Source organism: Podarcis liolepis (genome assembly GCF_965112155.1).
Source record: "Podarcis liolepis genome assembly, chromosome: 18".
NCBI lineage: Eukaryota > Metazoa > Chordata > Lepidosauria > Squamata > Lacertidae > Podarcis > Podarcis liolepis.
Window position 1 is genome coordinate 6,023,768 of NC_139572.1, and position 27,593 is coordinate 6,051,360.

General features: G+C 49.1%; 1 protein-coding gene and 1 long non-coding RNA gene across 8 annotated transcripts; one reads left to right on the forward strand and one right to left on the reverse strand.

Annotated features, from left to right (window-relative positions):
- The first annotated feature begins 1 nt into the window (after position 1).
- LOC310697643 lies at positions 2 to 10,456 on the forward strand. Its single transcript, XR_014521130.1, has 3 exons — positions 2 to 92; positions 9,959 to 10,003; positions 10,351 to 10,456. It is a non-coding gene; the product is annotated as an uncharacterized lncRNA (long non-coding RNA).
- LOC310697288 (uncharacterized protein) lies at positions 6,232 to 26,967 on the reverse strand. 7 transcript variants are annotated; one of them, XM_083483762.1, is made up of 10 exons: positions 26,822 to 26,967; positions 24,636 to 24,721; positions 22,698 to 22,846; positions 21,324 to 21,565; positions 19,674 to 20,180; positions 15,865 to 15,972; positions 13,353 to 13,632; positions 10,428 to 10,621; positions 9,033 to 9,179; positions 6,232 to 6,856 (listed from the first exon to the last, which is right to left on the reverse strand). In XM_083483762.1, exons 2-10 carry the CDS (start codon positions 24,638 to 24,640, stop codon positions 6,401 to 6,403), a joined length of 2,088 nt encoding a protein of 695 aa, XP_083339888.1. In that variant the 5' UTR covers positions 24,641 to 24,721; positions 26,822 to 26,967; the 3' UTR covers positions 6,232 to 6,400. The 7 variants fall into 7 exon arrangements, with proteins under 7 accessions (XP_083339888.1, XP_083339886.1, XP_083339890.1 ...); XM_083483760.1 differs by having other exon boundaries at positions 22,690 to 22,846; XM_083483764.1 differs by lacking the exon at positions 26,822 to 26,967 and adding an exon at positions 25,047 to 25,068 and having other exon boundaries at positions 9,033 to 9,175; positions 22,690 to 22,846; positions 24,636 to 24,811.
- Positions 26,968 to 27,593: the final 626 nt, after the last annotated feature.

Genomic DNA, 27,593 nt, shown 5'->3' on the forward strand with positions numbered 1-27,593 from the left:
GCTCACTTGCCACAGTGCCTCTAACTCCCAGCAACCCTAGGGAGGAAGGGGGAAAACCATCATTGCTTCAGAAAGCGGATCTAGATTGCAAGGTTTTTATTATCATTGCTACTTCGCTTGGCAGAGGAACTGGGTTAGAGGAAGAGGACCAGCCGGGCTCCATAGCTTTGCCAGGTTTCTGACGGTTCTGCCTTGACCACCTAAGCATAGCTATCAACCGTCCCTTATTTGGCGGGACAGTCCCTTAGCCCAGCGCCGTGTCCCGCTGCTGTCCCTTATTGATGATGTCCCTTAAATTTCCCGAGTTTCAAAGGAAGCAGCTCCTCTCCCTCCCTCCCTCCCTGCCGGCCAGGGAGGAGGGAGGCTCCAACTGTGTTGCTTGGCTGCGTTGCTCACCCAATAAGGAGTCTAAGAACGACTGGGGGGTGGAGCTTGCATGCCTTGTGCCAATCAAATCGGCCGCGTTGCCTGGGGACTCGCCTTTGCTCAGCGCTTCCCAGCGGAGAGGTGACGGTGGTTTTCCTTGCTGCGTCCCCTTTGCCGGGTTGCTGCGCTGTGGGAACCACCGCTTGAGGCTTCCTTTGGCTGCTGGCTGGGCTTTCTGCCTTTGGCTCGGAGGGGCTCAGAAGTTGAACATACCTATGTTTGGAAAATCCCTTATTTTGGCTGCTGATCCCTTATTTTCAAGGCTGCTGGTCCCTTATTTTCAAATCTGTAAGTTGACAGCTATACACCTAAGGTCTTGCTTTAACATATTGTTATGAGTTTGGGGTTGCCTTGACTCCCCTAAAATCCTGTGTCTAAGTGGGTGTTGGAGTTTAATCGATGCTTGGAGCAGCTTTTCTCAGCCTGTGGGTCCCCAGATATTGATGAACTACAACTCCCATCACCCCTAGCTAGCAAGACCAGAGCTCAGGGATGATGGGAGTTGTAGTCCAACAACATCTGGGGACCTACAGCTTGAGATCCACTGGCTTGGAGAATCAGGCTGCCAGATGGTGAATTTAGCAGCGTCGCAATGCATGCCCACCCAGTTTTTCCATGCTTAGGAAATCACCTGGGAGAAGTGCAGTGGGTGTCTGTGGGTCAGGAGAGGTAGCTAGCAGAGAAAAAGTGGGTCTGTTGAAGGCAGCAAGAGGGACTGATTTGTTTTATTTTATTCAATGCGGTACTAATGGGAGAAACAGGACCACCTTGGGGTATAATGCTTTGAACCCCTTCCAGGCTCAGGGTGTGAACTGGCAACCATCTGTCTCAATAAACAATGGAGTGTGCCTCCAGGGGGAAAGTCAAACTGCCGCGTTAGCCCAGCTCCTCCAAGTGTCCCTATTTTCCAGGGACAGTCCCGGAATTACAGAAGCCGTCCCAGTGTCTGGATTGATCCCAGTGTGTCCCAGTTCTGCTTTTTTTCCCTCCCCATGTCTCAGAGCACTATTAAAAGTGTTGTTGCAAAAAACGGAGTCCCGTTTATACAGAAAATAAAATCCCTGCCCCAAATGGGGAGGCTGGCATGCGAAGCCCTCCCTATCATTTTGAAGAAAAAGGTCACCAACCCACTTCAAACTCTTCCACAGCCACCCATGCCACAAGGTGCCATAGGAAGGCACTGGACATAGTAAAAGATCCATCGCATCCTGGTCACTGTCTCTTCGAGCTCTTGCCGTCGGGACGGAGATACAGGACGATGAAGACAAGAACGAGCCGCCTTAAGAACAGCTTCTTCTCCAGAGCGATCTCGGCCCTGAATGGGAAGCCCGGACTTTGAAAGTCATCTAATCTCCCTTGATGTATTATACTGTATTGTTTAATTAGTGTTTTTATGGAGCAGCCAAGTAATTTCGTTGTCCCCGAAGGGGGCAATGACAATAAAGATATTATTATTATTATTATTATTATTATTATTATTATTATTATTATTATTATTATTTCTTAGGAAACGCAGAACGTGTTTATTCCTTTATTGTAAATGGAGTCTTACACTGTCTACTCAGAAGGAAGTCCTACTGTATTCAATGGAGCTGACTCCCAGGTAACTGGGCCAAGACTGGGCCACTTTACACTGCAGTCCTACGCATTTTACTCAGAAGTAAGTCCCAGAGTTCAATAGGACTTACTCTCTGGCATGTAACCTGATCATCCTCAGTTTTCATTACTACTAGGAATACAGTATCCTGCATTTTTCCCTGACAAGGAGAACCAAGGCAGCTGAAATTTTATTTCATTCCATTCATCTGTTGTACATTATGTCTTCCCTTGAACGCTTTTTCTTTACAACAATCCTGTGAGGTAGCCAAGACGGAGACGTTGTCATTGGCTGACAGGTGTCAATGTATATACGTGTGGGGTGAGATCAAACACTGGAGAAGCTTCCTGCTGGAGAATAGGATGTCCCTGTTTTCATGGGAGAAACGTTGGAAGGTATAGTGCCACTGTATTCTGCTCTGGTCAGACCTCACCTGGAGTACTGTGTCCAGTTCTGGGCACCAGAGTTCAAGAAGGACACTGACAAACTGGAACGTGTCCAGAGGAGGGCAACCAAAATGGTCAAAGGCCTGGAAACGATGCCTTATGAGGAACGGCTAAGGGAGCTGGGCATGTTTAGCCTGGAGAAGAGGAGGTGAAGGGGTGATATGATAGCCATGTTCAAATATATAAAAGGATGTCACATAGAGGAGGGAGAAAGGTTGTTTTCTGCTGCTCCAGAGAAGCGGACACGGAGCAATGGATCCAAACTACAAGAAAGAAGATTCCACCTAAACATTAGGAAGAACTTCCTGACAGTAAGAGCTGTTTGACAGTGGAATTTGCTGCCAAGGAGTGTGGTGGAGTCTCCTCCTTTGGAGGTCTTTAAGCAGAGGCTTGACAACCATATGTCAGGAGTGCTCTGATGGTGTTTCCTGCTTGGCAGGGGGTTGGACTCGATGGCCCTTGTGGTCTCTTCCAACTCTAGGATTCTATGATTCTATGTTAGCAGCAATGCAGTGACCTCGCCAGGGTGTGTCCTGGGCGGCCCAGACGACAGGACCCCCTCTCGGTCTCACTGATGGGGTCCAAAGGAAAGCAGAGCAAGACGTTTGGAACCAGCTTGGCGGCAGGAGTTGCTGGAAGGAGGTGTACAAGGCGCAATCCAACAGCCTTATGGACTTTGCTCCGGATTTGTCTAGGTTCACTCCTGATTCTTTTCCTGAAGATATCAGTGGAGGTTTAGGATCAGAGTTTTCCTCCTCCTAGATGGGCTCCCTTCCTAGGTTGATGAACCCCACCTGCCCGTTTGCTGTAAAAGAAGAAGTACCATATTTTCTGCCCCATAGGACGCACCTAATTTTTTTGGGGGGGGGAGTAAAGAAAAAAAATTCCCTCCCCAGGCACGGGGCAGGCGCGGGGGAAGCCCGAGCTTCCCCCGACCCCAGCCCCCAGAACAGCCTGCTATCTGCAAGCCTAGGGAGCCGCGCCAGTCTCCCCAGGCTTGCGGAGAGGTGCGCGAAGCCCGGGGGCGCTCTTCAGCGCGCACCAGGCTTTGGAATGCAGGCAGCTCTGCGCTACCCTCCGGAGCCCCGCGTGGCTTCGCGCCGGGATCCAGAGGGTGGCGCGGAGCTTAAAGAAGCCCAGGAAAGCCTGTGACATCCTTTTATATATTTGAACATGGCTATCATGTTCAACTTGGACCCTGGGTTAGCACCAGGAACCCATGAAATCTTGCACCACATAAAGCCCTGCCTGATTCAGAAAGCTTGGCTCCGGTTCTTCGGGCGAGGCATGCTTGCCCCTGTGCAAAAGATCTCACCTTTCTACAGAATCTGTTCTAGGGGTTCTTGAATGGGGTGGGATTCTGGCACACACATGTAACCTATTGGGCCAAAAAAAAACTGCATCCAGAAATTTTGCACGTCACACTAGAATGCTGATGAAGTTACACCAGGGCCTTTTCTTTAAAAAATGATGCAGATGGAAGGTTCACAGGACTCGCTCGCAAATTTATGGACAGCGGCACGAATTATTATAGCCAGGAAGTGGAAGGGGCAAGCAGAATATAAGGTGGAAGAAGGGTACTGTGTCCAGTTCTGGGCACCACAGTTCAAGAAGGACACTGACAAACTGGAACGTGTCCAGAGGAGGGCAACCAAAATGGTCAAAGGCCTGGAAACGATGCCTTATGAGGAACGGCTAAGGGAGCTGGGCATGTTTAGCCTGGAGAAGAGGAGGTTAAGGGGTGATATGATAGCCATGTTCAAATATATAAAAGGATGTCACATAGAAGAGGGAGAAAGGTTGTTTTCTGCTGCTCCAGAGAAGCGGACACGGAGCAATGGATCCAAACTACAAGAAAGAAGATTCCACCTAAACATTAGGAAGAACTTCCTGACAGTAAGAGCTGTTCGACAGTGGAATTTGCTGCCAAGGAGTGTGGTGGAGTCTCCTACTTTGGAGGTCTTTAAGCAGAGGCTTGACAACCATATGTCAGGAGTGCTCTGATGGTGTTTCCTGCTTGGCAGGGGGTTGGACTCGATGGCCCTTGTGGTCTCTTCCAACTCTAGGATTCTATGATTCTATGGTATAAAGAGGTGTGGCATATAGCTATTACTGATAAATTCGGGGCCATCTTTACCTGGGGGTGTAAGGGGTGCCGGGCACCCGGGCGCTAAAGAGGGAGAGACAGACAGAAAGAGAATGCGCCTATCTAGCGACAGGAGTGCGCACAGGCTCCTTCCCAAGAAGAACTCGTATATGTGCACTCGCAAGGGCTCTCCAAGCTCCTATTGGAATAAGGTTGCTCCCACAATGAAAGGTCGCCCAAGATGGTTCTCCAACGCATGCGCACAATGCCCACACGTCTTATCTTTCAGACACCTCCCTGCGACCGTCAGCGCATGCATGGAGTCTTTAAACCAACTCCCAATGTGTTCTTTGTCTTTAGAAAAGCTGGTTTTAAACAACACACACACACAAAAGCTCCTTTTGGAGCTGTGCAGGCGTGAGCACTATTGATCAAATGACAATAGCGACATAAGCATAGTAAAAGTTAATTTGGGGGCTAAACTAAATTTTTTGGGGGGGTGGCCTGGGCAGATTTTTGCACCCCGGCGGTGCATATACTAAAGACGGCCCTGGATAAATTAATGTGTCATTAAGGTAAGACGGGAAATATGCAGGAGGAATGATTCTGAGGAGATATGGAAGGTGTTTGTAGAATTTGGAAATGGAAAGGGGGTCAAACCATCGCAAGAGGTGTTGAAATTTTCGGAGGCTGGGTAGTTACAATGGAATGGCCTTGGTGGTGGGGGGCACATATTTATTCTTATTTATTTATGATTATTACTTTGTCCCCCCAAAATAATTAAAAATCAAAACAATGCAGAAACGTGGAGAAGTTGAACTTAGAAATGGGAAAGATATAAGAAACGAACGGACGGATGGTGCGTCACGGCAGCACCGTTGTACAGTGGTACCTCGGGTTACATACGCTTCAGGTTACAGACTCTGCAAACCCAGCAATAGTGCTTCAGGTTAAGAACTTTGCTTCAGGATGAGAACAGGAATCGTGCTCCGGCGGTGCAGCGGCAGCAGGAGGCCCCATTAGCTAAAGTGGTACCTCAGGTTAAGAACAGTTTCAGGTTAAGAACGCACCTCTGGAATGAATTAAGTACTTAACCTGAGGTACCACTGTATGACCAGGGGGTGATATTGTAGGAGCTACCAGAGGAGTCTAGCTGAGTTTGGCCTGGACATCACTGAACCCAACAGATTGACCTGGCTCCTCACAGCCCTCAGCACAGACTGACCCTCTCCTTTCACCCTGCTTGCACCTGCCTCCCAGCTTATAATAATAATAATTTATTATTTGTACCCTGCCCACCTGGCTGGGTTTCCCCAGCCACTCTGGGCAGCTTCCAACAAAGATTTAAAATACATTAAAATGTCACACGTTAAAAACTTCCCTGAACAGCACTGCCTTCAGATTTCTTCTAAAAGTCAGGTAGTTGTTTATTTCCTTGACCATCTGGTGGCAGGGCGTTCCACAGGGCAGGTGCCACCACCGAGAAGGCCCTGTAACTTGGCTTCTCGCAGTGAGGGAACTGCCAGAAGGCCCTCAGCACTGGACCTCAGCGTCCGGGCTGAACGATGGGGGTGGAGACGCTCCTTCAGATATAACCAGCTGAGGCCGTTTAGCTGACGAGACCCCATCGCAGTGGGAGCACAGAACCTTTTTCAAAGGAGCACGCAAGCGCCGTCTTGTTTCAGAGAGACCTTTAATTGCAATGGGATCAGTTGCCCGAATCACAAGCAGAGGATGGCGAAGGCAAAGTTGGCTTCCATGGGGTTACGGTTCCCGGGTTGCACGAAACCGGAGCTGTAGTAACCCAAAGCTTCTGTTCCACGGAAAAACGCTCTTCATCTGGTTTTAGAGCTGGGGATCTTTTGGATACGAAGGCGACGGGTGAGGAGGCGAAGGTTGCCAGGACGTGGACCCTTCTTCTTCCCCTCTGCTTTCGGCGTTCCCCGTTATCGGTGGCCTCACCCCAGCCGACGGCAATCCGACCCCTGTCCTGGAAGTGCTCGGTTGAGACAGCCACTGACTTGGCTGGCTTTGGGCCATGTAATCTAGCAGTTCGTCCAGGTTCTCCCGGGCGATGGAGATTCTCTCTCGGCTCTGTAGGATCAGGTAGGTTGGTAGTTCCCTGAGGGAGGCGACGGAGGACAAATGAGAGTGGAGCTCTTCCATGCTTTGGTAGACCTGAGTCACTTTTTCCTGGAGGTGAGCGGGGAGCTCAGCGACGTGTGGCAGGAGATTGCGGTAGGTTGTGTACAACTCGTCGGCCAGCACCCGGGTCATGGTCAAAGCTTTCATCTCCAGTTGCTGAAAGAGGGTAGAGTAAGGTTACCAGACATCCCCGTTTCCTAATAATAATAATTATTATTATTTATTTATACCCCGCCCATCTGGCTGAGTTTCCCCAGCCACTCTGGGCGGCTTCCAATTGAGTGTTAAAAACAATACAGCATTAAATATTAAAAACTTCCCTAAACAGGGTGCCTCCAGATATCTTTTAAAGAGAAGATAGCTGCTTATTTCCTTCACATCTGAAGGGAGGGCGTTCCACAGGGCGGGTGCCACTACCGAGAAGGCCCTCTGTCTGGTTCCCTGTAACCTCACTTCTCGCAATGAGGGACCCGCCAGAAGGCCCTCGACGCTGAACCTCAGTGTCCGGGCTGGATGATGGGGGTGGAGACGCTCCTTCAGGTATCCTGGGCTGAGGCTGTTTAGGGCTTTAAAGGTCAGCACCAACACTTTGAATTGTGCTCGGAAATGTACTGGGAGCCAATGCAGATCTCTCAGGACCGGTGTTATGTGGTCCCAGCGGCCACTCCCAGTCACCAGTCTAGCTGCCGCATTCTGGATTAATTGCAGTTTCTGGGTCACCTTCAAAGGTAGCCCCACGTAGAGCGCATTGCAGTAGTCCAAGCGGGAGATAACCAGAGCATGCACCACTCTGGCGAGACAGTCTGCGGGCAGGGAGGGTCTTAGCCTGCGTACCAGATGGAGCTGGTGGACAGCCGCCCAGGATACAGAATTAACCTGCGCCTCCATGGACAGCCGTGAGTCCAAAATGACTCCCAGGCTGCGCACCTGGTCCTTCAGGGGCACAGTTACCCCATTCAGGACCAGGGAGTCCCCCACACCTGCCTCCCCCTGTCCCCCAAGAACAGTACTTCTGTCTTGTCAGGATTCAACCTCAATCTGTTGGCCTCCATCCATCCTCCAGGCACTCACAGGACCTTCACTGGTTCTGATTTGAAAGAGAGGTAGAGCTGGGTGTCATCTGCATACTGATGAACACCCAGCCCATACCCCCTGATCATCTCTCCCAGCGGCTTCATATAGATACAGTGGTGCCTCGCAAGATGAAAATAATCAGTTCCGCGAGTCTCTTCGTCTAGCGGTTTTTTCTTGCGAAGCAACCCTATTAGCGGCTTAGCGGCTTAGCGCTATTAGCGGTTTAGCGGATTAGCAGCTATTAAAGGCTTAGCGGCTTAGCGGCTAAAAGGCTATTAGCAGCTTAGCGGCTTAGAAAAAGGGGGGGAGCGGAAAAAAATCGGAACACTCGCAAGACATTTTCGTCTTGCGAAGCAAGCCCATAGGGAAATTCGTCTTGCGAAGCAGCTCAAAAACGGAAAACCCTTTCGTCTAGTGGGTTTTCCGTCTTGCGAGGCATTCGTCTTGCGGGCACCACTGTATTAAAAAGCATGGGGGAGAGGAGGGAACCCTGAGGCACCCCACAAGTGAGAGCCCAGGGGTCTGAACACTCATCCCCCAACACCACTTTCTGGACACGGCCCAGGAGGACAGGGACTGTCCCCGGATTTACAAATCTGTCCCCATACATAATCCTATCATTCCTATGATGTTGAAAAGTTGAAAAGTTGAAAAGTGTCCCTGGATTCATTGAAAAACATCTGGTAACCTTAAGATAGAGCCCTTTTTAAGTGGAGCAACAGTCCGCCATGGAGGAACAGAGAGGGCTTCACCTAACTAAGGCTAGTGGCATAGCAGGGGTTGCCGGTGCGTGGAGCCATGCGGAGGGAGGGAAACGGACGGAGGGTGCATGTGCATTCAACTGCCTAATGGTGTCCACATCACGCAGGAGATCGCAGCCACAGAGATAAGAAATGCAGAGTCGTTCCATTGTCTGGAGAGTTCACTTCCTGGTTCACAGCTACGGATGTGCACAGCTGTATTGAAATTGTGCACCCCTAACAATTTTGCGCCCCTGTGGCCCTCCCCACGCTACGTAGCTGAATGAGGCTCGCCCTAACACTCCCAGGTTCTCCCCTTTGATTGGCCCTTCGTTCTCAGGCTCCACCCCTTATATCTCAGGAAGATGGCTTGCTCCCGTAATTCCACCCCTCGCCACTAGTGGCAGCCTGAGGTTGATAGAGCTTCTCAGCTTCCCCCTTCCTAGAAGGGCTGTTTCCGCTGATGGCAACGCACTGGCCAATTTGTCCTTGAACGTCTCCTTTCCTCACCAAGATACCTCAGGCATTAATGAGAGGGACCTCTGGACCACGCTGGGCTTCTGGGACGGGGCCTCCATCTTTGTATTCCACTGCGGCAAAATGTTTGACAAGCTTTCGGAGACCTTTTGGAAGCTGGAAGGGCCCGGGCTAAGGGAGTGATCTAGCTGAGAGGGGGAATTGAGAGAGAGAGAGAGAGAGGAGGTTACTGCTTTGGCAAAACAAAGAGGACTCTGGCTTGCACAGAAATCCAATTACAGTGGTACCTCAGGATGCAAATGGGATCCGTTCTGGAGCCCCGTTCGCATCCTGAAGCGAACGTAACAAGCGACGGCGCGTCTGCGCGTGCGTGGGTCATGTTTTGCCTGTTCCGTGCATGTGCGTGACGTCATTTTGAGCATCTATGCATGTGCGAGCGGTGAGACCCGGAAGTAACACGCTCCGTGCCGCAGAGCGCAACTCGAACGCGCTCAACCCAAAGCACATTCAACCTGAAGTATGACTGTACCGTATTTTCGCTCCATAAGACACACCTTTTTAGTAAGGGGAAATGTCTGTGTGTCTTATGGAGCAAATGTGTGGTCAATCACTGGCTCTCTTTCTGGCCCTGGCCCCTTGCGCAAGCCTCCATTTTTGAATGTTCTGCGGACGGAGACTGTTTGTTTCCCCAGCGACATGGCACCTGACAGCATAGATTTGATCCAAGGTGGGAAGAGCGCACCCAATTATTCTCTCTGCAGTCTTTACAACCCTGGACAGCATTGTTTTTTCCCTGGCCGTGCAGCTCCCAAGCCACACAAACAGACCATAAGTTAATACACTCTCCACGGTACAATGGTAAAATGCCATCAACAGGTCCTTTGAGAGATTCTTTTTCTGGAGGATTCTCAGAAAATATAACCTCTGCTGTGCTCTCTTCACCAGGTCTTTGCTGTTTTCTCCCCAGCTTAGGTCCTCTCTCAACTCCATTCCCAGAATTCGAAACACAGTGGTGCCTCGCAAGACGAAAAGAATCCGTTCTGTGATTCTCTTTGTCTAGCGGTTTTTTTCGTCTTGCGAAGCAAGCCCATTGAAGGATTAGTGGATTAGCGCTATTAGAGGCTTTTAGAGGCTTTTAGAGGCTTATCTGCTGTTCGGATCAGCTGATAAGCGGCTTAGCGGCTTAGAAAAGGGGGGGGAGGGGAAAAAACCAGCAGGAACTCGCAAGACATTGTCGTCTTGTGAAGCAAGCCCATAGGAGATTCGTTTTGCGAAGCACCTCCAAAACGGAAAACTCTTTCGTCTAGCGAGTTTTCCGTCTTGCGAGGCATTCGTCTTGCGGGGCACCACTGCACTGAGACCTGTTCCACACACTTCCCCTCAACAGCAGAGAATTCGCAGCGAGCCACTACTGCCCAATGTTCAGCCTCACTTACCATGTTCAACACCTGATCGAGCCGCGAGAGCTGTTCGTTGGTGTTCTTGCGGGTCGCTTTCAGCCGGTGCAGCACAAACCTGAAGGCCCGGTTTCTCAGCTGGGTGGAAAGGAAGTTGATCCTCATGAAGCAGCCCTCCTTGCAGAGATCGTCTTTTGATGTGTCACGCTCTTCTTTCTTCCCGCCAGCGTCAGCTGAGAAAAACATGCAGTCAGGAGGCGCAAGGCGATGCAATTATATTGGGCTCAGATTTCGACTGGCACTCCCCTTGGATCTACGGAAGCGGTCCAATCAAAGTTCTTAAGGCAAATTTTCTCTGTACCATTCTGTGTTCCCCCTGTAGAATTACAGATCTGGCGTAGGACACTTACCGTATTTTTTGCTCTATAAGACTCACTTTTTCCCTCCTAAAAAGTCAGGGAAATGGCTACTGGATAAAAAAATAATATCCACGCAGGATTACAAACTGTTCTAACCAGCTTGTGGATACTATCAGAGGTCACAAAGAGAAAGGAAAAATATATGAAAATAACAACAAGAGATGTGGAAAAACAATAAGAAAGGACTGGATAGTACTGTGAACATCATAAGGTTAGATTTGTGGACATTAAAACAGCAGCAAGAAGCAAGAAGATGATTGGATCCCCTTCAAAACTTGAAATATGGGTACCCCCAACGAAAACTTAAAATTCAGCTGTGTAATTTGGAATTTATGTAATTTGGTTTGATTTGATGTGATTGGTCGGTTAATAAAAAAATATTCTTAAAAAAAAAAGTAAGGGGAAATGTGTGTGCGTCTTATGGAGCGAATGCAGGCTGCGCAGCTATCCCAGAAGCCAGAACAGCAAGAGGGATTGCTGCTTTTGCTGCACAGCGATCCCTCTTGCTGTTCTGGCTTCTGAGATTCAGAATATTTTTTTTCTTGTTTTCCTCCTCCAAAAACTAGGTGCGCCTTATGGTCTGGTGCGTCTTATAGAGCGAAAAATACGGTAACTATTGACTTTGCCTAAACTCAAATCCCCCCGGTTTAATATCCCTAGTGCTGCAAGATTGTCACAAGAGTGCCTGGACTAAAATTATCTATCAAAAACTTCACTCTTGTGGCAATCACCACAACAGCGTCTCACTTTGGGTTTTAGTGAAGCAAACGGTCTAATTTGTCAGCGCCTAAATGATATCAAGCGTTGGAACAACTTGGCCACAATAAAGAAATTTTGCCCACGAAATGACTATTTTCCACCCTCCCATTTCGACTCTCTGGCACCCTATCTGCATAACCTAGCAATTCTAAAACATAGACGCGCTTTTACTCTCGCAAGATTGAATGTACTGCCCTCGGCTGGACTTGAGGGACGATTCCAACAGATTCCACACGAAAAACGCTTATGTCCCTGTGGAGATGGCAGTCCCGAATCGGTGGCGCATGCCCTTCTGGCTTGCGCTCTTTGTATAGACTTGAGGAATGAGATTATCACCCCTCTTTTACTGTCCATTCCGGGTCGCCCAACCACTGCCCCAGTGTCCTTTCTCTTGGCAGATCAAGATGAGAAGGCGACAGCAAAGGTTGCAAGGTTTTTAGCTGGGGCAATCAGAATAACATCCACTATTTGACTATTGATTCAAAACCCTAATTTTTTTTCTATATAATTGACTTTTTATTTCTATTCTTCGTATATCGTATTGTCTTATTTATTTTATAGTATAGTATATTGAGTATTGCTTTCAAAAACGGTTTCGTTAGTAAAATTCTTGTTAAATTACTCTTTTAGGGGTTCTTTTTCAAAGTCTGGAACGGATTAATCTGTTTTGCATTACAGTGGTACCTCTGGTTACATACTTAATTCGATCCGGAGGTCCGTTCTTAACCTGAAACTGTTCTTAACTTGAAGCACCACTTTAGCTAATGGGGCCTCCTGCCACCGCTGCGCCGCCGCCGCACGATTTCTGTTCTCATTCTGAAGCAAAGTTCTTAACCCGAGGTACTATTTCTGGGTTAGCAGAGTCTGTAACCTGAAGTGTATGTAACCTGAAGCATCTGTAACCCGAGGTACCACTGAACTTTCTATGGGAAAGCACATCTTGGTTTTGGAACGCTTTGGTTTTGGAGCAGACGTCCAGAATGAATTACCGTATTTTTCGCTCTATAACACGCACCCGACCATAACACGCACATAGTTTTTAGAGGAGGAAAACAAGAAAAAAAATATTCTAAACGAAACAGTGGATGTATGATTTTTGTGGTTCATGCTGTAGCCACAGACATGTGATCTGACGGTGAGTTTGAGGTAGCCCAATGCAAAAATCCTGAGGATCCATGTGGACCCATGCTTTGTAACCACGTTTTAAGTGGGGAGGGAAGGAAAAGCACTCAAGGGCCAAGGAACACCCGTGGGGTGGGTGGAGAAGGATGCTGTTAATAATGCAGAAGAGGGGTATAAGAGGAGAAGCAAGCAGGCTCTGCTTCTCTCCCTCCTCCCCGGCTCGCTGAAAAACTTTGCTGCTATTTAGCCAGCGGAGTGGGAAGGAGAGAGGGAGAGTAAGTGTAAGCGGCTCCTCTCCTCTCCCGCTTTGCTCCTTTAAAGCAAGCAGGCTCTCTGTCCCTCTCTCCTCCCCACTCAGCAGCTCTTCTCCCGCATTGTTGTTTCAAAGCGAGCCACGGAGGAGGGAAGGAAGGGGAACCATGGATCCTCTGCTCACGACTGCAGCAGATCCCCCCCGCCATCCGTAGGCATTCGCTCCATAACACGCACAGACATTTCCCCTTACTTTCTAGGAGGAAAAAAGTGAGTGTTATGGTGCAAAAAATACGGTAAGTTTGAGAAGGGACCACTGTATATTCAGAGAACGAGTACATGATATGCAACATTGCTTTAAAGTGAAACAAACAAACCACCTTGGCTGCCAAAATGGTTGCTCATTTCTCACCGGCGCTGGTGTCTGGTAGAGGAAGATAATAATTCAGCCACTCTTCAGATTTCTCCAGGGCTCGGTCGATGGTGTTTGCAAAGACCTTCCCAATAGGAGAGTCCACAAATGAGTTGATGCTATTTGCCATTGAGGAAGTGCTGGCGTCCTTAATCTGGGAGGCGATGTCTTCCATGGCGTCATGAAACGTCTTGTCTTTTCCCCTCTGGGTGAGCGCAGCCGCTTTGGGCTTGAAGCGCGTCATGTCTGAAGGGGCTGGGTCCACCCTCGCAGGCAAGGCCTAGGAGGTGGAGAGACGTTAGGAGCAGGGATAATAATAATAATAATAATTATAATTATTATTATTATTATTATTTATTTGTACCCCACCCATCTGGCTGGGTTTCCCCAGCCACTCTGGGCGGCTTTTATAGAAACCAAAAATACACTAAGATATCACAGATTAAAAACTTCCCTGAACAGGGCTGCCTTAAGATGTCTTCTGAATGTCAGGTAGTCATTTATCGCTTTGGCATCTGATGGGAGGGCGTTCCACAGGGCGGGCAACACTACCGAGAAGGCCCTCTGCCTGGTTCCCTGTAGCTTTGCTTCTCGCAATGAGGGAACCGCCAGAAGGCCCTCGGCGCTGGACCTCAGCGTCCGGGTAGAACGATGGGGGTGGAGACACTCCTTCAGGTATACTGGGCCGAGGCCGTTTAGGGCTTTCAAGGTCAGCACCAACACTTTGAATTGTGCTCGGAAACGTACTGGGAGCCAATGTAGGTCTTTCAAGACTGGTGTTATATGGTCTCGGCGGCTGCTCCCAGTCACCAGTCTAGCTGCCGCATTCTGGATTAATTGCAGTTTCCGGGTCACCTTCAAAGGTAGCCCCAAAGAAAGGGACAGGGTTAGACAATATGGTGCCCTGAGCCAGGACAAAAATTGGCCGCTCCTCCCCCAAATACTTCTTTATTTTTGCAATAATTCCGGTTAGTTTTTAAAATGGCTTTTCCCAGTAGGTAAAGATAAAGGTAAAGGGACCCCTGACCATTAGGTCCAGTCGTGGCCGACTCTGGGGTTGCGGCGCTCATCTTGCTTTACTGGCCGAGGGAGCCGGCGTACAGCTTCCGGGTCAAGTGGCCAGCAGGACTAAGCCGCTTCTGGCGAACCAGAGCAGCGCATGGAACCGCCGTTTACCTTCGCACGGGAGTGGTACCTATTTATCTACTTGCACTTTGATGTGCTTTCGAACTGCTAGGTTGGCAGGAGCAGGGACCGAGCAACAGGAGCTCACCCCGTCACGGGGATTCGAACCGCCAACCTTCTGATCGGCAAGTCCTAGGCTTTGTGGTTTAACCCACAGCGCCACCCACATCCCTATTCCCCCCGTATCTGTACAGCAGTACCTTGGTACTTGAACGGCTTGGCTCCCCAACAAATTGGCTCCCAGACACCGCAAACCCAGAAGTGAGTGTTCCAGTTTGCGAACCGCAGCCAATCGGAAGCCGCACCTTGGTTTTTGAACCGTTTTGGGAGTCGGACGGACTTCCGGAACAGATTACGTTTGAGAACCAAGGTACGACTGTATTGGGTCTAAATTGGTTTTTATAAGGGCAGTTGGTTTTAATTCTTACTTTCTCATATGTTTCAGAAAGTTGTTTGTTCGCTCTGCATTTGGACCCCTTTGAAGTCATAGCTCAGTTGGTTAGAGCGCGGTACTGATAACGCCAAGGTTGCAGGTTCGAATCCCCGTATGGGAGAACTGCATATTCCTGCATTGCATGGGGTGGGACTGAATTATCCTCAGGGTCCCTTCCAACGAATCTATGATTCTATATTATAACCAAATATTGCATGGTGGTTTCTGAGATCAAGGGAGTAGGACTTTGCATCCTTGGATACAAGAGGGCAGGCTGAAACTTTCAAAACTGGTTTTGAAACTCAAGTGGTTTTTTTTGTTTCTTAGACTTCGTGAGCCGTGCCAGGGGTTAGGGCTATAGAAAGGTAAAAAAGCAAAGGACCCCTGGATGGTTAAGCCCAGTCCAAGGTGACTATGGGGTTGCAGCGCTCATCTCGCTTTCAGGCCAAGGGAGCCGGCTTTTGTCCACAGACAACTTTCTGGGTCATGTGGCCGGCAGGACTAAACCACTTCTGGAGCAACAGGACACTGTGACGGAAACCAGAGTGCAAAGAAACGCCGTTTACCTTCCTGCCGGAGTGGTACCTATTTATCTACTTGCACTGGTCTGCTTTCGAACCACTAGGTTGGCAGGAGCTGGGACAGAGCAACAGGAGCTCACCCCCTTGCGGGGATTTTAACTGCCGACCTTCCGATCGGCAAGCCCAAGAGGCTCAGTGGTTTAGACCGCAGCGCCACACGCTCCCCTTATACAATGGTTTTAACTGTCTTTATATGTGCGGTTTTTGAAATACAAGTTTTTGTTGTGAAATCATTTTGAGATGCTTTATAGGAAGTGGTTTGTAGAAGAAATGGAACAATAAGAGTACTGTGCTCTAGCTGGCCATAGACTACCTTAGTTTCCGTTTGGGTGACAATCTCCTTTCCTGAGCGGGAGGCCATGGGAGGTTCGTAGTTCCTTAGTGATGTTTCCTTAGAGACTTTCTCTGCGGCTGCTTCAGGCTGGAAGCGGAAAGGAATGAAAGGGGCAGCGCTGAAAAGAGGCGCTGAAAGTTGGGGGATTTGGGACAGGCAAAAAGGAAGTACTTATTCACGCAGCGCAAAATCAAACTGTGGCGTTCACTGCCCCAAGATGCTGTGACGGCGACCAATTTGGAGGACTTTAAAGGAGAATTAGGAAAATTCATGGAGGGAGAGAGGGCTACTGGGACGCAATTCTGGGGTGTTGAAAATGGAATGGGTTTTCATGTGTGCACAAGGTAAACACACAAACTGTTAACGGAGAAATCCAAGGGCTCCCTTGGACAAAAAACAAGGACACCAGCCAGGAATACCAGAGCAAAACAGCAGCCAGTAGGCTTGGTCTTCAATAGACTGTCACGACAGGACTCCCATCTGTCACAAGGTGAAACAAGATGGAAGCCCCGAACAAAAGAGAACCCAAACTTTTATTAGCTGCTAATCCCCATGTTACAACCCCCCCAAACTACATCACTAATACATCACGGTTACATCATGAAAGAGGAGGTCTGGTGGCCGTAATCTGAGCATCCTGGACGCTGCCCCATGGTTCCCCTTGCCCTCCACCAAACACCCATCAAGTGAAACAAAAGAGATATTTACATTTCCCTGTTTCCCAGCCAAGTGAATCACACCCTTTTGTCTTCGTCTGGGTTTGTTATTTCTGGAATGGCTACCTGTCTGGCACTCAGGTATCAGGAGGCCAGGGATTATCACTCAGGCAGAGGGGCTGCTGAGTAGCTGAGCTCACATGTCTATAGGAAGTTTTCCCAGTGAGCCAGTACATAGATTCTTACATTTGAATGAATTATTACATTGGGTATTGTGCAGCAAAGGCCCTTTGAATAGATAGGAAGAAACCGTGATGAAGTGTTTTGTGGGGACAAATCACAAGAGTCACAAAAGTGATTGTGCTGGTTTTGGTAGTGGGCTGCATGTGTGTGATATCTGCCGGAGGGGCAACCCTCCCCCCAACCTATACATAAATTCCTGCAACAATACGAAACATGTAAAACCATATCTGAATTAGTACATGGCAGCAACCCCAAAGCTATTTCGATTCTCTTGAACGACCCCAAATATTTCCCTGTAGTAGAAGGAAGTACTCAAAACAAAAAAAAAACAACCCTTGAATTTTGGGCCATGCTGGGAGTTCGTCTACTTAATAGAAATTATACATTGCTTGGTTGTTAACACCCTCAAAATGGTTTACAAAGAGAGAGAAAAACAATAAAATCATCAGTTAAAAACAGTTGATAGCAACTATTTTGTTATATACTGAAGTTCTCACCCTGGGCCAGCAGGGGGATACTGTAGATAGTTATGCAAATGAAGAATCGAAAGTGACATTCAGTGATTGGATAGTTTTAGAAAGTTGCAACAGTTACGTTGTACTGGAGCTCTATATAAGCAGGCTGACGGAACCCTTCAGTTCAGTTCTATTCTGGCCTCTGAATAAACAAGAGCTGTTGAAGAATCGCTGTGACGTCTGATATGTTCGCCCACAACTTAACATATTTAAAACACATTGGGGGAGATAAACTAAGAACAGACTGAAACACATGTCCACACATCTGGGAAGTCTTGCCTAAACAAAAAGGTTTTTAGCAAGCACCGAAAATAGTACAGTGAAGGCGCTCAGCGTCAAGGGGCAGGGAGTTCCGAAGTGTAGCTGCTGGTGGACTCAAAGATCAACCGGAACGCAACAGCATCGTTGGGGCCCAGATGTCCCCTATATATATCCTCATAGCTGTCAACTTACAGATTTGAAAATAAGGGATCAGCAGCCAAAATAAGGGATTTTGCTTAACTTATACATCAATCCGCCACTGATGGAGCCAGGCTGCTTTTGCTGCGACTGACTTTTTTTGCAGGGGACTGGATGATCCTAAGGGTCTACAACTCTGACCAAAGAAGAGTGGCAGACAAAACTGAGGAACGACGTCGAGATGGCAAAGCTTCCAGGCAGAATTAGAAACCAGGAAGAGGACCTCTTTAATAAAGAATGGGGAAGGTTTATAATTTAGTTGAAAAGCTATTGTCAAGAGTTACATGCATTGGTAGGATGGACAGAAAACTTGTAGTAAAAAATTGAACTATGGATGGACAAATGATTTATAAAAATAGAGTTATGAAAGGGATGCAGAGGGGGAAATCGCTACATTAAGATGCTGCACTGGTTGGAGGGGATGCTAAGCAGCACGTCGGGCTTCCGTCGTTCTGGCGCGAGGAGTTCCATCAGCCCTTCCCTGCCTGAGAGAGAGAGAGGGAGGGAGGGAGGGAGACTCTCACCCATGCCGCCCGCGAGCCTGGCATGAAGCAGTTGCAGCGCCGCCGCGGCTGAAGCGCCGCCCTTCTGCGTCCCTCCCCATCCCCTCCTCTTCCTCCTCCCTCAGGCCGCCTCCTCAGTCGCTGCCGCCGCTGCCGCCTCCGGCTTCCCCTGGCAGCGCAGCAGAAATCTCGCAAGACTTCCTGCCCGCCGCCACCCGTCTCCTCACGACGTGCCCCTGAGGGGGAAAAGGGAGAGACGGAGACGTGGCAGCTCGTGCGCGCTCTCTCTCTCACGGCAGAGGACCCTGAGCCGCTGCTTCCCGCCCGAGCCGAGCGAACATGAAACCCGGGAAATTTAAGGGACATCATCAATAAGGGACAGCAGCAGGACACGACGCTGGGATAAGGGAGTTTCCCGCCAAAGAAGGGACAGTTGACAGCTATGCCTATCCTTGCTCTATAACAGCGTTTCCCAAAATTCAGGTCTCCAGCTGTTTTTGGACTACAACTCCCATCATCCCTGGGCACTGGCCCTGCTAGCTAGGGATGATGGGAGTTGTAGTCCAACAACAGCCGGAGACCCAAGTTTTGGGAAACGCTGCTCGAGAAGCACGCACCTTCCATAAATTAACAGGGCCTCCCCAGACCCCATTCTCTGGAAGACAGGCAACCTGATAATACGGCACCTTTGCAGCTTTTGCTGCTACTTGAGAAAACATTCAGCAACCGTAAAGACCTGGGGACATTAAAAATAAATAAATAAATAAATAAATAAATAAATCACTCTTCGTGTTCTCAGGAGCCTCGTTCACAGGAGTGACTCTCCTCTCTCCACGGAGAGCCAGTGCGGTGTAGTGGTTAAGAGCCGTGGATTTGTAATCTGGTGAACTGGGTTCGATTCCCCGCTCCTCCACATGCAGCTGCTGGGTGACCTCGGGCCAGTCACACTTCTCTGCAGTCTCTCAGCCCCACTCACCTCACAGAGTGTTTGTTGTGGGGGAGGAAGGGAAAGGAGAATGTTAGCCGCTTTGAGACTCCTTAAAGGGAGTGAAAGGCGGGATATCAAATCCAAACTCTTCTTCTTCTTCCTCCTCCCTATCTCTACTCTGTGGAGATATAAAACCCACCTCAAGATTTCCTGAGGAGACTAAATCTGCCGGTAGGCGTTGCTCTCCAGACCAGTAGGACTGATAGAAAAAAGAAACATTTACTCGTTGGGCAGTTTTTCCAAAGGCCCTTTGAGAGGATTCATTCTGGTCAAAACCAGCAGAAATAACATAGCAAAAATGAGTTGCATTTTCCTTCCTTTCCCCAGATTTCCCTCTGCAGCTTACTGTCTCTTGAAGAAGTAACAGACCTGATAAATAATATTTTTTCCTTGGGGAAAAAAATTAATGATAAAAATACGGTACCTTTTCCACCGTCTGGAAAACCGAAAGCGCATTTGAGGCTGAAGCCCAGGGGATAAGTGGCTCTTCCTCTGACGCCTGCCGAGGGGGGGTCCTTGCTTTCTCTGGTTGCGGATCAGGGCCTGGCAGTGGCGGCTGGGGCGTGGCGGCTATTTCCGTGGGGGCTGTTAGCTGAGGTTTCTCCTCCCGTGGCTGTGGAACGACAGGCAACACTTGAGGGGATGGTGGCAGAGAATCATGCGACCCCCTCTCTGTTGGTGGAGTCAGCGGGGGCACCCTCTCCCTTTCTATAAGTGTCCTCTCGAATATCACCCACTCGCTCTCCAGGGATGGCACTGGGGGAGTCATTCGCCCCCTCTCTGGGGCTGTTAGAGGGGTCACCCACTCCCCTTCTGCTGGTGGCGGTGGTAGCATGGGTTCTGGTGGAGGTGAAGACGCCAGCACATATTCCTGTGAGACCTTCTCTCCCGGTAAATTTTCTGCCGATGTTTCCTTCCATTCCTCATCTTCCTAGGGGAAAGAAACCGCTTTCAGTATGGACTGGCACCGCAGAGCTTCTGACCAAGGAGTTCAATAGAAGAGACAAGTTCTGTAGAAGAAATATCCTGGGAGCATACAGTAATTTCATTATTTATTCCCCGCCCATCTGGCTGGGTTTCCCCAGCCACTCTGGGTGGCTCCCAGCAGAGTATTAAAAACACAATAGAACATCAAACATTAAAAACGTCCCAGTACAAGGCTTCCTTCAGGTGTCTTCTAAAAGGTAAAGGTACCCCCTGACCGTTAGGTCCAGTCGTGGCCGACTATGGGGTTGCGGCGCTCATCTCGCTTTACTGGCCGAGGGAGCCGGCGTACAGCTTCCGGGTCATGCGCCCAGCATGACTAAGCCACTTCTGGTGAACAAGAGCAGCGCACGGAAATGCCTTTTGCCTCCCCGCAGGAGTGGTACCTATTTATCTACTTGCACTTTGAAGTGCTTTTGAACTGCTAGGTTGGCAGGAGCAGGGACCGAACAACGGGAGCTCATCCATCGCAGGGATTTGAACTGCCGACCTTCTGATTGGCAAGTCCTGGGCTCTGTGGTTTAGACCACAGCACCACCTGCATCCCCAGATGTCTTCTAAGATTATTTCCTTGACATCAGGGCGTTCCATAGGGCAGGAGCCACCACCGAGAAGGCCCTCTGCCTGGTTCCCTATAACTTCACTTCTCACAGCGAGGGTACCGCCAGAAGGCCCTCGGAGCTGGACCTCAGTGCCCGGGCTAGACAATGGGGGTGGAGACACTCCTTCAGGTATACTGGGCCGCGTCCATTTAGGCCTTCAAAGGTTAGCACCAACACTTTGAATTGTGCTCGGAAACGTCCTGGGAGCCAATGTAGGTCTTTCAAGACTGGTGTTATATGGTCTCGGCGGCCGCTCCCAGTCCCCAGTCTAGCTGCTGCATTCTGGATTAGTTGTAGTTTCTGGGTCACCTTCAAAGGCAGCCCCACGTAGAGCGCATGGCAGTAGTCCAAGCGGGAGATAACTAGAACATGCACCACTCTGGCGAGGCAGTCTGCAGGCAGGGAGGGTCTCAGCCTGCCTAAATGTGAACCAAACCACATCCCTACCTGATCCCCACCTAGCTGATTTTTTAAGAAAATCAACGTACCTCCTCTGGCAATTCCTGGTGGGACATTATCTTATTTTGGGGAGCCCTGTAAGCGGCAAGTTGCTCTTCGAAGGAATGTCGCAGCTCGCTCCCTGGTCCCTCCTGAGAAAAGCTGTCTCCCAGTCCCGGGAACAGCGCATATTCCGATATCGTCATTTGCATCACCAGTTCGTTCTCATGGGTGACCAGCAGCTCCTCGGCCTGCGAGGGCTCCCTCTCGAGTCTCGACTGAGCTTCTGTGGCTGCAGGGAAAGCATATTGTGTTATCTTCCTTGACCGCGAGCCCATCTCGGAGACGCCGCTTACCAGCTCCCCGTCTTCTCCCCCCCCCCCATTTTTTTTTTATTACCGTATTTTTGCTCTATAAGACTCGCTTTTTCCCTCCTAAAAAGTGAGGGGAAATGTGTGTGCGTCTTATGGAGCGAATGCAGGCTGCGCAGCTATCCCAGAAGCCAGAACAGCAAGAGGGATCGCTGCTTTCACTGCGCAGCGATCCCTCTTGCTGTTCTGGCTTCTGAGATTCAGAATATTTTTTTTCTTGTTTTCCTCCTCCAAAAACTAGGTGAGCCTTATGGTCTGGTGCGTCTTATAGAGCGAAAAATACGGTAACTATTGACTTCGCCTTAACTCAAATCCCCCCAAGTCTAATATCCCTAGTGCTGCAAGATTGTCACAGGAGCGCCTGGACTAAACTTATCTATCAAAAACTTCACTCTTGTGGCTTATCACCACAACAGCGTCTCACTTTGGGTTTAAGTAAAGCAAACAGTCTAATTTGTCAGTGCCTAAATGATATCGAGCATCAGAACAACTTGGTCACAATAAGGAAATTTTGCCTGTGCTATGACTATTTTCCACCTTCCCATTTTGACTCTTGCATCTTGTGGTCTGGTGCGTCTTATAGAGCGAAAAATACGGTGGTTTTCACAATATTATAAACAAACAAACAAACACAAAACAAACAGACATAAACCATAGCCTTATTGAAAATTACAGTTATTAACTTTGTTAAGTGACTTCCTCGCTTCCCCTTGGTTGAATTTCATTGCATATCCTTTTAACGGTTTTCCAAATCCCAATTTTACTTAAACATTAACATCCTTAGATCTTCACCTTATGGAATTAAACACATTAATTCATCCCTTAACATAAATAAAATCCTAAGCCCATTAAGTACCTGTAAGCTATTTTCAGTTAATTTAACTTAACAAATTTAACTAGATAATCATTAAATTTATTCCATTCTTCCTGATACTCCTCCTCCTTCTGGCCACGGACTCTTCCGGTTAGGTCGGCTAGCTCCGAAAAACCCATCATCTTACCAGCTCCCTGTCTTCGCTCGCCCGCCAGTCTGGTTGGTACTCACTTAAATACCTCGTGGTAGAGGGTGCGAGGCTGTTGCTCTTGGTGGTGGTGGAAATCCTCCGGATGGCTTCATCGGGGACACACAGAATGCTGCTTGTGGTGTGAGGATTTGTCGTTTCCGGAGGCCAGCTTGGGTTGCGGAGGGTAGTATCTGAAAGCTGAGGAACAAGGGGTGGGGAGATTGGTTTGCACAGTCGCCAAACAACCTGTTATGAACTTCAGTACAAGTTCTCACCCTGGGCCAGCAGGGGGCTACTGTAGATAGTTATGCAAATAAGGGGTCGAAAGTGACGTTCAGTGATTGGATAGTTACAGAAAGTTGTTACAGTTACGTTGTACTGGAGCTCTATATAAGCAGGCCGGCTGAGTCCTTCAGCTCAGTTCTGTTCTGGCCTCTGAATAAACAAGAGCTGTTTGAAGAATGGCTGTGACGTCTGATATGTTCACCCACAACTTAACACAACCCAAAAACAAGGTTCTGCTTCTTAACGAGGAAAGCGCTGCAGTCCCGGTCACTTAATCTTATCTACCTCAGTGACGTCGCAACGGGGGGGGGGGGCGGTGTCTGTGGGAGTGACAAGAAAACACCTCGCTGCAGCCCTCTATGTACAGTGGTACCTCGGGTTAAGTACTTAATTCATTCTGGAGGTCCGTACTTAACCTGAAACTGTTCTTAACCTGAAGCACCACTTTAGCTAATGGGGGCCTCCCGCTGCCGCTGTGCCGCCGGAGCACGATTTCTGTTCTCATCCTGAAGCAAAGTTCTTAACCTGAAGCACTATTTCTGGGTTAGCGGAGTGTGCAACCTGAAGCGTATGTAACCTGAAGCATATGTAACCCGAGGTACCACTGTACTGTTGCTTTGTTTTTTATCTTATATTTTGGAAATGTACAGTTTCTTTTTCCTTTAATTTTTTTGGGGGGCCCCAAGAGAGTGGGGCCCTAAGCTATAGCTTGTTTAGCTTATACGTAATTCCGGCACTGGCTCCACCTGTTGGATTTCTGCCCAGAAAATACGACAGAAGCAGGGGAAGTGCTTCCATGTGGGAAAACAGCCGTCGCTAAGGGATTCCTGTGTGCGAACAACTTGCCTGTCCATCACAGTTCTGACTTCACTAATTGGCTGCACTGCATTTCCCTGAGGTTTAAACTTTGGCAAAAAAGCACACACACACCCCACAAGCATAGCTGGGGCTATTCTGGGATTGCTCAGAGTCCAGGGCCCTAGGCTGGGAACACCAGCGAATGAGGCTGTGGGTGCCCAGAAATGAGGGTTTGGCGACCCCTGGTGTCGTCAAATAACGAGCCATAGGGACCAAGTGGTCTGTTTTGGCTCCCTATTTTTGGAAGGGAAAGTACAGTGGTAAAGGTAAAGGGACCCCTGACCATTAGGTCCAGTCGTGTCCGACTCTGGGGTTGCGGCGCTCATCTCGCTTTATTGGCCGAGGGAGCCGGCGTACAGCTTCCGGGTCATGTGGCCAGCAGGACTAAGCCGCTTCTGGCGAACCAGAGCAGCGCACGGAAACGCCGTTTACCTTCCCGCTGGAGTGGTACCTATTTATCTACTTGCACTTTGACGTGCTTTCGAACTGCTAGGTTGGCAGGAGCTGGGACCGAGCAACGGGAGCTCACCCCGTCGTGGGGATGCGAACCGCTGACTTTCTGATCAGCAAGTCCTAGGCTCTGTCGTTTAACCGACAGCGCTACCTGCGTCCTTCGTTCCGGAGGTCTGTTCTTAACCTGAAACTATTCTTAACCTGAAGCACCACTTTAGCTAATGGGGCCTCCTGCTGCCACTGTGCCGACGGAGCACGATTTCTGTTCTCATCCTGAAGCAAAGTTCTTAACCTGAAGTACTATTTCTGGGTTAGCGGAGTCTGTAACCTGAAGCATCTGTAACCTGAAGCGTATGTAACCCGAGGTACCACTGTATTGTGACGTACAAACCTCATCCTCTAGCGTCCTCGTGCTAGGTGTGTTGACTGAAGGGTCCTTTGATGCTGAAGTCACATGATGTTCATCCGATGAGCTAACTGGACCCAAAGCACAGAACAAATTAACGGGCTCCACTATCCCGTTTTCGCCTCCTGGTAAGAATCGCTTGCAAAAGCTAACGTGCGGAACTGGGTGTAAGTTTGGGGGAATAAGAAAGGGAGAGACCCAAAATGGCATGTCTATCTCTAGGGCTGCCATACGCCTGGAATTTCCTGGACATAACCCCCGCCCCCCAAAAAAGAAGCTCAACCAAAAATGTCCAGATTTTCACTTTTTTGAAATATGGCGAACCTATCTATCCCTAATTCTGAAGCTGGACTTCTCATTGCTCCTCCTCGCTTGAATCCTGACTCCCATGGATACTTCTCATTGCTCCTCCTCGCTTGAATCCTGACTCCCATCTCTTCCCTCAAGGCCAGCACCAGACTGTGTTTACTCTTTAAAAAAAGACCAGCCCCCTTGGTGTGGGGTTTAAATCTTAGCCCGCGCTGGAAATTTCTGAGCGAGCTTCAGGCAGTTGTTGGTGAGTCTGAGCCCCACCTTGGGCAAAAGATTTCTGCTTTGCAGGGGGGTTGGACCAAACAATACCTCGTGGTCCTTTCCAACTCCACAATTTGATATTTCTTTTATTCTTAAGAGGGGAACTGTAGGCAGAAAGGAGAAGTGGGGATCTTGTACCAGGAAGTCTAAAGGAAGAAGACAAGACCTTATATTTATACGCAACAGGAGCCGCAAGGCTACTGATTGTGAAAAATTGGAAAAGTGGTATTATACCGACAAAAAACAGAGTGGCTTGCCAAATTACTGGAGTATCACAATATATCCAAAACAATGGGAGAAATTGGAAGGATCTCAAAAGAGAAGATAAACAGGGACTGGAAGGCGTTTAAAGGATCCTTGCAAAACCATATTGAAAAATCAGAACTATTAGAATAAGCAAGTTCCGTTTTAAATGCTGAAATGATAAATAAGATGGATAACAATGTGTGATAGAAAAAGGAGCATGAAATTAGGTCAAAGGTGTGTGAAAGAAAGTAACAGAAGTGGGAAGAAATGGCAATTGAGTAGATTGGAAGTCTAACACAATGGGGGGTGAGGGGGGGTGGATGGTGATGGGAAAAGGAATTATCTCTGGGATTGAGTGTAATTTGGAAAAGAAAATAAGGAGAAGTGGGGAGGAAGCGCAGCAAGGACGTATCCCTTTCCCAGACTGTTAGAGGTATTTCTGGGGGGCGTGGGGGGGGATCTGGAAGGTAAAAAGCAGATTCGACAGGTAGGTGCATCTAGAAGGCCAGACACAGAGTTGGTTCCAGGCCTGTCACTTCTCACAGTGAGGGAACCACCAGAAGGCCCTGGGAGCTGGACCTCAGTGTCCGGGCTGGACGATGGGGGTGGAGACGCTCCTTCAGGTATACTGGGCCATTTAGGACTTTAAAGGTCAGCACCAACACTTTGAATTGTGCTCGGAAACATACTGGAAACCAGTGTATCTCCTTTAGGACCGGTGTTATGTGGTCTCAGCGGCCGCTCCCAGTCACCAGTCTAGCTGCCACATTCTGGATTGGTTGTCGCTTCTGGGTCACCTTCAAAGGCAGCCCCACGTAGAGCGCGTTGCAATAGTTCAAGCGGGAGATAACCAGAGCATGCACCACTCTGGCGAGACAGTGTGTGGGCAGGGAGGGTCTCAGCCTGTGTAAGGTAAAGGTAAAGGGACCCCTGACCATTAGGTCCAGTGATGACCGACTCTGGGGTTGCGGCGCTCATCTCGCTTTATTGGCCGAGGGAGCTGGCGTACGGCTTCTGGGTCATGTGGCCAGCAGGACTAAGCCGCTTCTGGCGAACCAGAGCAGCGCACGGAAACGCCGTTTACCTTCCCGCCGGAGCGGTACCTATTTATCTACTTGCAACTTTGACGTGCTTTCGAACTGCTAGGTTGGCAGGAGCAGGGACCGAGCAACGGGAGCTCACCCCGTCGTGGGGATTCGAACCGCCAACCTTCTGATCGGCAAGTCCTAGGCTCATCATCAACTATCCTATAATTCAGAGAGAGACAGAGAGAGAAAGAGAGAGAGAGAGAGAGAGAGAGAGAGAGAGAGAGAGAGAGGGAGGGAGGGATGCCAGCCTGCTGTCCTACTCACTATCTGCCATGATCTCTGCCCGACTGGCAGGGCGCAAATCATGGCATTACCAAGGCAACGTCATTTCCCATGCAGGCAGAGGAGACCTGCAGCCTCCCCGCTGAGGAGCAGCACACCCCAGCTTCCCCCACCATTCCATCCATTCCCCCTTGTGATGCGGTGTGATGTCATAGGTGTGACGTCACAGATCAGGCGCTGGGCCCCTGCTCTCCCTTCCAAGGGGGCGCTTTGGAACCGTCACAACCGCAAAGCGGAGGGGGAAAAGGTAGGTAACCCACAGGGCTTGGAACGGCACCGTTTCCAGAAGAAAAGTCTGTCTTGGGGCCACCTCTTTATTCAGCGTTTCGAAGACAGGCAGAATGCCGACTTATTTTGCCTGCTTCTGTCTTCCCTCAGCTGCCAAAAACACGGTTGCTTTGTTCGGCCAGGCTGAAACTGCCCCGGGGGCAAGGAACTACAGTGGTACCTCGGGTTAAGTACTTAATTTGTTCCGGAGGTCCGTTCTTAACCTGAAACTGTTCTTAACCTAAAGCACCAAATTGCATAAATTTCTTTTGTGGGAAGCATTTAAGTGTCAAAATCCCCACATATTTTGGTTTAGCAAAGTCCTAGGCTCTGTGGTTTAACACACCACGCCACCCGCGCCCCTCAATGGGTTGTATAGTTGATTTATATTTGGATGGGCACTGTAATTTGATATTGATAAAATGGGGTTGCCATTTTATTTGTTAAGGTCCTCCCGAATCTCCAAACTAGCTTCCAGCTATATTGA